General features: G+C 43.1%; 1 protein-coding gene across 1 annotated transcript; it reads left to right on the top strand.

Annotated features, from left to right (window-relative positions):
- The first annotated feature begins 4026 nt into the window (after positions 1–4026).
- Positions 4027–11483, top strand: map3k7cl (map3k7 C-terminal like). Its single transcript, XM_053441661.1, has 4 exons — positions 4027–4102; positions 6898–6956; positions 8337–8452; positions 11300–11483. The coding sequence occupies exons 1-4, from the start codon at positions 4027–4029 to the stop codon at positions 11481–11483; spliced, it is 435 nt and encodes a 144-aa protein (XP_053297636.1).
- The last annotated feature ends 930 nt before the right edge of the window (positions 11484–12413 follow it).

The following is a 12413-nucleotide window of genomic DNA, read 5'->3' as shown; positions in this document are numbered from 1 at the left end:
TCCCTCTTGCTCCATGCTCTGTCCGTGGACTGGACGGGTAGCATGTGTCCTTTTGGAAAATTATTTTGTAACCAACAAGGAACATTTATGACTTAAATGTGCACCTTACTGAATCAGGAATTGCGATTGCACATATAATTGGCCCCTGTGTGTACATTGTGGCCCCTTTATGGCCCCTCATTCCGAAAAATCCTACTGGTCCTTCCCTGAGTTTCATGGTGAGTTAATCCACACCTGGAAATTCACAAAAACTGAGTGTGACAGTCACCAGCCTTATCAGAAACTGTAATGAGAAATGGAAAGAAAACTAAATGTCAATGAAGCCCCTCAAACATTCGATCGTGATATGAATCCTCAATAATGTACCTGACCTCTGATTCTTTTCTTTTACCGGCTAACGCGGTGACATTTCAAACGGGGGACGAGCAATAAAACATGTAAATACTTTCTAAACGACTGGAGTCGTAGGTCTGCTGGTGACATTTCTCCCGGTGGATTGTGCGTCCTGAGAGAAAATTGGACCGAGCTCTTCTTAATCTCCTCGTGTAATGAGTTTTTCTCTTTTTGGTATTCAGATTAATTCTGGGATTGGGCTCAGTCCCATGTAATAGCGTTTGGTTGTCTCTAATCTCCTAACCCCATAATTCTTAATCAAAACCAAAGGCAGTATTTTTTTTATTCATTATCTAATCCGTCATGAATGAGGCCATGGATTACAACTGCGACCTTGGCTTTCTGCACAGAGCAGGACTCTCAGCTTCTTCCTAACCTGTGAGGACCTCACCTGAACACCACGCTGCTGCAGGACTAATATTTGTCTTCACCTGTGTTCACGTCCTTGTGTGTTTCACCCTGTCTCACTTTCCTCGAGACACAGGAGTCCACAACCTTGGCGGAGGTGAAGGAGGCGTGGGCAGAGATGAGGGGATAGTGGCATCTGTCTGTTTGCTCCGCCGGTAAGACGGTCAGAGGTTATGATCCATACTTATTCACTCCTGGAAGAGATGGAGGAAAAGGAGATTGAGGAGGAAGAATCCAGAGACGAAGATGAGAGACAGCTGAGGGAGTCTGTTGTTGACATCTTTAAAATGCCAAAATGGAGCATTACTGAGTTCATGTGGAGGAAAGGTCAGGGAAGCGGTGAAGAGCTAAATTTAGAAGGGATTTATTTTGACCACCTTGTTGCAGGAACCTCAGCCGCATTATAAATACATCTTGCATCAGAAAAACAACATATTTCTTCGTGGAATCGGTAGAATTCCTCTCAGACTTCACATGTAAATCCCTCGGCCCCGTCAAGTCACGTTCATGTGTCGCTCAACTGTAAATGCGAGCACAGACGAAATCAAATCCAGACTATGACTCCAGCGTGAAAGAGTGGCAGACATCTGAGTGTGTCCCATCCATCACAATGAGATGAACAGTCTCTGGGGCTGATAAGCCAGGTCTGTGTCAACAGCCTGTCAATGAAGACAAACGAGGAGGAGGAGGAGGACTCTTGGAAGTGCAGAGCGTAATTTATTTCTCTTTCTCTCTCTCTTTCTCTCAACCTCTCCCTGTGTTTCTCTGTGTCTCCCCCTCTCCTCCTGCCACCTGAGAGCCCGGCAGTAAATAATTCAGGGGGAATGCTGTCATCTGCTGGCGCGCAGGTGAAGTGGCCTCATGGCTATAAAGCAACAGATCACAGCAGTAAATCAGAACATAAAAAATAACCCTGAGCTGTAACTCACCGAGCCGCAGGGGCCTGACTTACAACACTCCTCTCTCTTTTAAAACCGTCCTCACAGGCTTAAGGTCAGTTAAGCATCATTATGAGGCAGCGGAGGCCCATTTTAAATTCTGCTCATAAACATTGACGTCAGCCTATAAAGAAAGATGCAAGACAACATGAGAGGCCAGTTTTCAAATTTAGATCATGTGAATTTGTTTGGACACTTGGGTTAAAATGAAAATTGTTGCTCTTCATTTAGAACCAGGTATCAGCGAAAGAAAAGTAAAATACCTGTGTTAAGTTAAAATGCTTCATTTGGATTAAGCACCTTGAGAGTTTATTTCCAAACCCACAAACACTAAGAACAGAACACACAGTGTAGCATATGCACTGCACTGATAGGCAGTGGGAGTATTGCACAGCAAAATTAATTTAAACCTGAGTTAGTAGAGAATGAACACATTATCTATAATCTTAGACTTTGAGGCACATATATTTACTAGTTGGCTATAAATTCAGTGTATAAGGAGATATATAAACTTTAAACTTTGATGTACACATGTTGAAGGGAGATCTTTTAGATCAATAGTCGTTATTATGTTAAAACCATATGATAGTGTTGCACAAAAAGTGTCTTGCAAGTGTCGTCTGTGGAGTGAATGCAGTGTGCATATTGTTTTACTGATTTATGTATTAATATACGTAAAGTTTCATGTGAATTCAGCAGACTAGTACCACTTCACCACTGTGTCACCTGTGTTTAGGTGGAGTCACACACACACACACACACACACACACACACACACACACACACACACACACACACACACACACACACACACACACCGAGTGGCTCTATTTTCTTCCCCCGGAGCTATTCTAGTGTGAGACGCTCATTCTGAGCAACTGCCTCATTGCACAGCTATTGCAAATCCAAAGACCATCCCAGGCATGACCGTGTCACTCACAACACTGCGCCGGAGCGATGGGCATTTTTGCGGGCTAAAGTCATGTCATCCGAGACATTTAATTGGAGCCGGGCGGCCACAGGGGGACAGCGGACGGCATTCCTGCACCGCCTGCGCCCTGTTGTGTTGCCTCTCGCCGCGTGGCCGCACCAGTCCGTGTGGAGAGCACGTCCGCGTCCGTTTCCCCCCAACCCGAGCGACACCGGTGTGTTGGACGCTTTCACTTCACGGTGGGAAAACTTCTGAACACAAAACAGTCGAGTTGGGGTCTCCACGGGGGAGCGGAGGTCAGCTCCTGGACGACAAACTTGTGCCAACTTTGCGTAAAGGCGCAACGCCCGAGAGACGACCTGTGCTTTTTTTTTCTTCCTGAAGTGGTGCCACTGGGAATCAAACCACAACTCACAGAGGAAGTAACCTGCCTCATGATTTAAAACTACCCTGAAGTTCCTGGTCCGGGTTCACAGCTGCTTCAGGTAACCGTGACCAGTTGGGCCCAATGGGTCCTTTTCAGCCGTGCCTCCACTGGATGGAACCCTCTCCATCATAATGTCTATTACTATTATTAATATTATTTTTATCCTTTCACCCTCTGGTTGTGTACTTTATTATGTCACACCTTGTTAGTTGAGGTCAGAACAGCTTCATAAACTCATATTTTAACTTTTCCCAACAACAACGGAGAGACACAACATTAAGGAAAGTGTGTGTCTGCTGGTGTAGAAGGTCACCGAGGTCCTCTGTGTGGGACAGAGGGGGACAGAGGGTTTACCAGGGTTACAGCAGACATGATATTAAAAGCTTCTACCTTTACTGGAAGAGAGGCGTCCAGAATCCAGACCTCAGGGCCTGTCTGTCAAAGCCCCCTATAATTATTTAATCCCACCGCAACTCCAAGTGCATGATGGAACTGCTGTGTGTGTGAAGGGGGGGGGGGGGGGGGGGGATGTTTACATAGTCACGATATTGGGGACTTGAGGTCAAGGTTAAATTTGGTTAATTTTGTTTTAAATTAAGATTAGGGTAAGAGTTGGGATTAGGTGAAGTTAGGGTTAGAATAAATCTCCTGGAAATCAATGTAAATCAATGATTGATTAGTTTTGGCTGAAAAGGTTCATTAAAAAAGGGAAAAATCATTTTTTTCATCCAAGTTTAAAACCCACAGATTTCTAAATCCGATAAAATTGGTAAACTATCACATTTAAGATGCTGGAAAAATCTTATTTTCTTGATAGATTGCAAGTTTTCACTCGATCGATGGATCATGCCGTTGTTACATCATCACCGGTCGTTCACTGGATTGTGCTAACAGCTCTGTTTTGTCCCTGTGGCCTCATGAAGGGATAAATGATCACCTCAACCAGAAGAGTGTCTCCCGATAAATCTGAAGTTAGAATCGCCTTCAGCCTCGATGAAACCTCAGGTACACACACACACACACACACACAGACACACACACACACACACACACACACACACACACAAACACATACACACGTACACACACACCTGCTGCATCTCAAAAACAATGGAACAACTCCATCTAAGTTTAGTCTCTATTACTTAATTGATCATTGATCACACCTGATGCAGCGTGGAGCTGTACTCTCTCTCTCTCTCTCTCTCTCTGATTCCACTATATGAACATGCACCACATTCTTCCCACCAAAACAGACCAGGCAGCAGACCCCCCCCTCACACCCTATCACTGTATCTGTAATCATTCTTCGGTGCCGTAGCTCTAACAGGTGCTCCCTCTATTTCTGTTGGACCACATCACATTAACACACACACACACACACACACACACACGTTTGCAGCTGTGCAGCCTCATGAGCAAACACACCGTTGCTGCTCCAACGTGGATTAATCAATTATTCAATCAGTCCAAAATATCCACGATTCATGTTGTCCCCACTCACTCACTCACTCACTCACCCGGAGGTCGGTGGTACCTATGGTGCGAGGTGGTTTTACTGCAGTGGGGCCAGGCACTGGGAACAGCAGCTGCCGCCCTGCAATGGCAGAGTCAGGTTTCCCCGCTAATACTAACAGTGTCCCGCTGCCTGATTCACTGTTCAGCTTTTAGAACACTGGCCTATATTTATAAGCAGTTAACACTTACAGCCCTGCTCCACCCATCCTTGATCCCCCGGTGTCTGTCTCCCAGGAAGTGAGGTGAAGGACTGCGGTCGAAAAACAACATGCTCACATTCGACTCTGAACTACCAGTGAAGTTCTGCTTTTGTTTTTCCACGTGCTCCTTATTGAATTCCTTAATCTACTGTATTGATCTTAATTTGTCCTTGAATAGCTTTTTCCCTCCTTCTTAAACATCCTCATTCACTACACATGGATTTTCATTTAAGGCTCATTTATGCTACCTTTATAGAAAAGGACAAAAGTCCATTTCAAACGATGTCCCTGTCCCTGCGTCCTTACATAGGTTGACATGGTTGTTTAGCAGTTTTTGACAACATGGTGGAGGAGGTTGTGATGATGCAGCTCTTTAAAATGAGGTCTTCTCAAAAAGTCCTGCCACTGCTAACATATTGTCGTGTCCCTTGAACTATTGGCTACGCTGCCCCCAGGTGATTTACGGTGGTATTGCTGCTTCGTCTGTATCGTTCTGAAGAGCATAAAACAGCCTAATATACAGCCTGTTTCATATCCCTAATATAAATCGTCATGCTCCAGTTCACATTCATAAATCTTAGGCACTGCAGAGGATCTGCTTTAGTTTCTGACTTCCCTTGTTTCAGTTTTTCCGAGTTCCGACCTCAACCTCTGGAGTCAAACCTCATTCCCCAGACGATCGTGTTGTTGACTCCTTGAAACCCATGTTCTCAGCAGGCAGACTTAGACCTGTTGCACCATCTGGGGATCATCCTCTAGTCCCTCTATGACTTCATGCCGGGCATAGTTATAACCCCACACTGTGTCAATCCCGAGCTTGGGAACTGTATTTGTTCTACATCATAATTGGCCCCATGGCTGCAGAGCGGCCCGCTAATGCGCCCGCTTTTAGAAAGTTGCATCACCCACAGGATTCTCCACGTGTTCTGCCTCCCGGGGGCACATTACAGGCGAGGAGGAGGCCGGTGCAGACAACCTGTCTGTGTCTGTCCGTCTGGCTGTCAGTGCGTCTGTCTGATCTCTCTCTGTCCATACGTCTGGTCTGTCTGTTCCCTCTGCCCACTGTCTGTTCCCTCTGCCCACTGTGTGTATCTGTCTGCGCCTGTATTCTGTCCCCGCGTCATGTCTTTCAATGTGACAGCTCATTACTGCCGTTCAGCAAGAGGACACGGCTCATTTAGAAGTGCAGCACTGTGTTGCTATGTTGTTGTGTCACAGAAGAGGCCCCTATAGTGTTTCGTTTTGGGACGTTTTATGAGGGGGAGACAGGCATTAGAGTGACTGCCTGTAAAACAAGTCACTTGGCTGTAACTCAAAGGCTCAGAGCCAACGACCGAGAAGACGTTATACAGCATGTTGATGTAAGATAACTCTGGACGGGAAGGGATTCCTACTTTTCAGAAAATCAGAGACAAAAGACGAAAACTTTACTCATTAAAGAAACTCAGAATTTCATATCGTCCTTTAACAGTTGTCATTGAAATGATAAATTCCATTGATCCACTGTTTGTAAATGATTCAAACTTAGATTTGACAGAATGATCCATCTTGCACAACTTTTGAGTTCCTGCAGACGTATTGTCATTGATTACTTAGATATATACATTTAGTCCATTAGACCATTGGTTGAAACTTCAAACTAATATAATATATATTAATATTCTTCTTAAATGTTAATGTATCCATAATATTTAGTCAAAAATGCTAAATATTCACCATAGCTTTCCAAAAGGGATGATTCTGTATAAAATAGTAATCAAGCAACATTAAAGTGCAGGACTTTTGCTTTAACTGTATTTTTAAAGTAAGAATAAGAGACTTACACTTAAGTAGAAAATATTAATATTTATTCCACCTCTGCATAAAACACGAAGTATACTCTTTGTGGAGAAAATGATAATGTTATCACAAAAACTATAAAAACAGAATTCTTAATATCCGTAACAGAATTGTTTGTGATAGTTCAGACTATACATCACAGTAATTCAGTAGTAGTATCAATTCCACAAATACTAAATGACATTCTACATGTTATTTGTTTTAAAATAAAAAGTACTAAATCATGTGTTCTGTTCTCAACAGATGTAAAAGATGTGGGGGACCTCGCGAGGACTTTCCCAGACCTCGAACAGCGATTACAGGTAAACAGATGCAACACATTACATTGGATACACAACAAGGCAGAGCACCACAAAGGAGGAGGTGCATGATACAGAAACAATGGCAGATAATGCTGGTGAAGAATTTGTGCCATGTACTGTAGGGTCACAAAAGCCAAACTTTTAAATTCCCCCTTTTTTTTAATTTAGAGTATTTTACTCTACAAACAAGCAAACAGCCATTTAAACACGAAACTACTAATTAAAAAAATAGGTTTTGAGGAAAAGCAGCTGTAAAAATGATTAAAAATTATTAGATTAAAGATAAACCTCACTGTAAAATATAAAAAGGTATAAATACGACATCAAGGTTGATGATATTATTATATTGATGATATATTGTCACTGAGATGCTAAATAAGGAGCCACTAGGGATTAGTTCCTCCATAAATCAATGTTTTCATTGTGTGTTCTCACGCTGCTATTATTGTTGTCATTGAATTATCCTTCAGCGGGAGCCAGTGCCAGGATCACAACCAGTGCACGTCGGTTTAGGGTATCAAGTGGGAACAGTAGTAGGCCAGTGAATGATCGCTGCCAGACACGGTACTACTGGGAAAAGGAAAAGGGGAACATGGCTTTTGTTTCCATGTAACATTAAGTACACTTCTTCATACAAAATGGTATGGATGTTAATAAGATAAGGTTTCGGACATTTGACAAATACCCGAGGACATTCCAAGCCCAAGATTTTGCCTCTCCTACTACTGCTACTACATGAGAGGAAATCCTCTTTTTAAATGTGTTTGAGCATCTAGTTGAAAAATACATTTAACTCAGCCCGATTAAACATTTTCTTGACCTTCCGAAGTGTTCCGACCTGTCCTTTGCAACCGGCAGGACGCCATGTCTCCCGTCTTTGTCATGATATAGAAACAGAATTTGGGATCCCCTCATGACACCTCTACATAGTACTGGCTGGCCCTCGTCAGCAGAAATTCGTCCGTGGCAGAACGCCACGACCAGCAATAGATCTGCTTGCAAAGAGCCATGGCAAAGTTGGCCAGAGGCTTGGGCAGTGAGCTTTATAGCTCCTGTTTATAGCCGACTTTAGTTCAGGATTATCGATGTCTCAATCCACTGTCACAACCTTTCAGAACAGGAAGATTACCTGACAGGGTAAAAAGGCCAGTTCGCTTTTACTGAAACATGACATTGATGAAGGGAAGAGTTTTCCTGGAAACTGTCTTTTATTAAGTTCGATTAAATGTTAGTGTTGAAACTGTCAAATCTGTATTTTAATTGATAATGATTAGAGTCGCCCAGAACACGATCTAAAGAGTAACTGCTGCTTTTGTGATGTTTTTCTCAGCAGCTTGAAATGAATCTAAACTAACTCCACGTGTGTTTGACCTCACGCAGCCGGTTCCCCCCTGTGGGTCTCGGAGAGAGAGTGTCCAGGTGTACAAGGAGCACTGCAGGATGGCCAGAGAGTTCCACCAGGTCAAACATGAGATGTCCCTGCTGGAGGACCGCAAGTAAGACCCACAATGAAGTCACTTCTTTGTGGAGGGACGGTAATTCATCTGACTTCAGATCAGATGTATTTGTGTTAGGGTCATGTCAGGGTCACAGCTCCCACCAGCAGAAACACTGGCACTGGGTGGCACAGTGGTAAAGTGGCTCGTACTTGTCAGTTTCCTCAGCGAGCTCCAGCTTCCTCCCACAATCCAAAGACATAAAGCTTCGGCTTGACTATACTGGCGACTATACATTGCCCTTGTGTGGTGTACCCCACCGCTCGGCCAACTGGGATTGGCTCCAGCCTCCCACAACCCTCGATGGATAAAACGTATAGATAGATGATGGACAGATGAACAGCTACTGGTTTGTCGAGGCAATCATTAGAACACTTGTTTTTTAGATTCTTAAATGTCCTTAATTGGATAAAAGTAGTTCAAGGAAAACAAATTATAATGTACCTCTATAATAAATGTAATGCTGGATGGAAATCAAACTTGCAAGGTTTAGGGGTTATGGTTAAATTCCCTTTAAAGCCACATTAGCTTTTTGCTTGCAAGTAGAAGAGCTGCAAAGCATTTCAAATCAAACGTCCACTAGATGGCGCTTGGTTGTTTATAGCCTCAGAAAATAGACCTTCAACCTTCAATAAACCTATTTTAGCAGTGATTGCATGAGACCTGTGTGTGTGTGTGTGTGTCTCTGTGTGTGTGTGTGTGTGTGTGTGTGTGTGTGTGTGTGTGTGTGTGTGTGTGTGTGTGTGTGTGTGTGTGTGTGTGTGTGTGTGTGTGTGTGTGTGTGTGTGTGTAAAACACTCACAGAGCACACTGTCCCCTGTGTCCTCAGCAGCTGTGGGTAGTCTTAGCAGATGGATTTTCAAAGCCTTTTGCTGTTACCCTACCACACCTACACACACACACACACACACACACACACATACACACACACACACACACACACTACTTGGCAGTTCCTAAAGAGAGAACAGCAGGCCGACTGATGGGATGAGTGTAGCCTTGGGTTTGGATAAGAACACAATGAGTCAGAACTGTGCAACCCTTCAAATCCGGACCCACTGAAACACACACACACACACACACACACACACACACACACACAGACACACACAAACTTAGATACACACTTTCAGAAAGTTTAGATACAACTAGACAATATGGGGGAAAAACCCACAACCTGTTTGTATTCCGTTATTAAATGGAATTTCTCGTGAATTAGAATATTGAATACTTTTCCATAAAGGGTGAATATTTTTGTGTCAGTCATCCTCAACCAATAGCAACAATCATGACACAATGAAAGGTTTACTTCCTGTATTTTATGAGGAAGAGAACTCACAGAGAGAAAACTGACATTTCAGACACTTGCATGTGTTGCAAGGATGACAAAACGAAATTTGACAAAATTCACTCACAGTATCAAACAAGAAACACAAAGTAGCATTCATCAGAAACTTTAACTCACTCTCATGAATGTCATGAAAGTGAAAGTTCTGACACCAACGACAAAAACAACAAAAATGGGTTGGGTTTTTAAAAAGTTGGTCGTAGTGGAATAATGGAGTTTTAGAAAAACCCTCTTCAGTGTATTTATAGAAAAATTAACTCAAGATTTGATATCAAACCTAATGTTTTTAAGCCTTTTAGCATCGCACACCAGAAATAAACCTTGAGTGAAAGAGTTAAGTGGGATTGAGGTTTCATTTCGGTGACATGTGGGTGACACGGGGGTTGTGTGGTAATTTGTTTCAGATCTTCACAGAGAAATGACAAAAGGAAAAACTGTAGGTTTAAAACCTTTTACTTTGAAAATACCTTTGTTTTATATGTATTTATCAGATTCAGGGTCAATTCTCTGTTTTGAAGAATTAGTTCGAGCTGATCTCTTCCCACTCGTCACATAAACATGCACATGTACAGACACACACCCACATTACAGTGTGTGCTGTTTCTAAAAGAGGAGTCTCTGTATCTGAGTCTCTTATTATTCACTTTATATTACACTGTGTCTGCGACCGCATTTAAAAACTCTCATGGTTAAAAATAACCTGTACTTAATTATAGCAGGAAACTTTTATGAAACCATTCACAATCTTCCCTTGTTTTTAGAATTAGATAATAAATAAGGTTATCCACATCAACTCAGACTGAAGTTTTCTTATTGGATAATAGTCGGGAAATATGTAATAACTGAATGTAGAGTGTGGACATGGAGACACATAGAATCCATTAAAAATGATGCCTTCATTTATTTTGTCTGTATAATAGAGTGAATTGATTGGTCCGCGTCGGCTCAAGAATATTTTTGTGGCTCTTAAATCATTATAATAAGTAATAACTGTTTTTTAATCTACCGGCAGATCAGTAAATCTGTTCGACAGTTCTACACTCAGAGAACCACGCATCTACACCTCAGCTGGTTTACATTAGACATCATGGTTTGGTTTTTTTGACTTGGATTTGTCCCTAAAACCAAAAGATCATATTCCCATATAAACAGGCAACAACTTGTGGTGAAACTCTATTTAACCCTGACCAACAAACATCCCACTGACTTATTTCAGAGTGGATAAATTGCTGTAACCAGAACCAACAGGGTTTTCTTCCCATCTTAGCTCTTCCTCCAAGTTTCCATTGTTCCCATAGCTCTTTAGGTTTTCTGTGGTTCCTCCCATTGTATAGAATCACGACAGCTGTAAGTTCCTCATAGGTATGAATGTGTTTTACCGTCAGCCTTTATTCTGAAGTGGGAACCTGTTATAAGTGTTTCCCTATACCTTTTTTAATGCATTTTGATTATGAATGTAAGAACCTGCTCTTAAATCTCGGTGTCCCTCATCCATGCAGGCGCAAGCTGCTGGCGGAGCTGGTGGAGGACGAGAAGGTGGCCGTGCAGATTGCCCGACTCGAGGAGGAGTTCCAGCGTCTGGCGGAGGAGAACCGCAACTTGGTGACTGTCCACAACGAGCGGGCGCAGCAGCTGGAGAGGCTCTGCCTGTCTGACCGAACCAGTCGCGACTCCTCCTCGTGACCCCTGACCTCTGCAGCACCTGAGCGGGGCGTCCAGCTGAGTGGGGGGGGGCAGGGAACCAACCAGAACCAGAAATAAAGGCTCCGGCTTGCGGCCCCTCGTTCTAGACGACGGCGGTCTGTGAATCAGTTAATTACACACACAGACGCCGTGTTTGCTCATGTGTGAGTCATCTGTTTGAGCCGCACATGTACTGTCATCATCAGTGTGAAGGTGTTAGAGTGAATCTACCGAGCCACGACACGAGCCCGTCCTCCTGAGTGCACTGTGTTTTTGTTATGTGATGTTCAGGGAACCTTGGCTGGTAAACTCATAATGTCAGCTGCTGTGCGAAAGTGACCAGATCTGAGTGCTACCTGTCTCAGGTCCTGTGGAGACTCAGATCTCCTACCTGAGGTCTGGATGTGGTCCAAATGTTTCGAGGAGTGTTTGCCCCTGTACCCGCCTGTCGGGTTCTTGTTATGGTAAAAAAACAGAAAATGATTTATCTGGGAATTGTAGCCTAATTGTGAGGAGCAGCACCGTTGATTGTTAGGAGTTGTACATTTTATTTCCATGTAGTGTGTCTCACTCACCTGTAGAAGGGGAAGTACACGACAACTGTTGCTTTCCGTCCTCGTCTAATAATAAAATGCATTTTATTTTAACACCGGTGTCAGTTCCTTCCTGTAGTTTCATTTCTCCAGGCTGCCGCTGTTGTGTTTGGAGCTGTTGTGTCACTTACTTGGAATAAGGAACTAGATTGTGGGGGTTTTTTTCATGAGGAGATTAGCTCATTCTGGAATTATGAAACGATCATCTGATAAACAGGCTTCAGCCTGGGTTCCTTTTTCCTCTTGCAAAACATGTGACACTGGACACATCAGTGCTTTGTTATACATTGGTTGTTCTGCTGTGTTTTACTGTCTGGAAGCCCAGTGCTGTTTATTT

This window comes from Pleuronectes platessa, chromosome 15 (genome assembly GCF_947347685.1).
Source record: "Pleuronectes platessa chromosome 15, fPlePla1.1, whole genome shotgun sequence".
Classification (NCBI taxonomy): Eukaryota; Metazoa; Chordata; class Actinopteri; order Pleuronectiformes; family Pleuronectidae; genus Pleuronectes; species Pleuronectes platessa.
Note: the sequence above shows the minus strand (reverse complement) of the source record. Positions and strands in the feature narration are given on the sequence as shown.

Excerpts from the sequence above, each read along its gene's own strand:
- map3k7cl (XM_053441661.1), top strand. The coding sequence starts at position 4,027 with ATGATCACCTCAACCAGAAGAGTGTCTCCCGATAAATCTGAAGTTAGA. Across the intron at positions 4,103-6,897 it reads CAGCCTCGATGAAACCTCAG|ATGTAAAAGATGTGGGGGAC; the intron begins GTACACACACAC and ends TGTTCTCAACAG. Across the intron at positions 6,957-8,336 it reads ACCTCGAACAGCGATTACAG|CCGGTTCCCCCCTGTGGGTC; the intron begins GTAAACAGATGC and ends GACCTCACGCAG.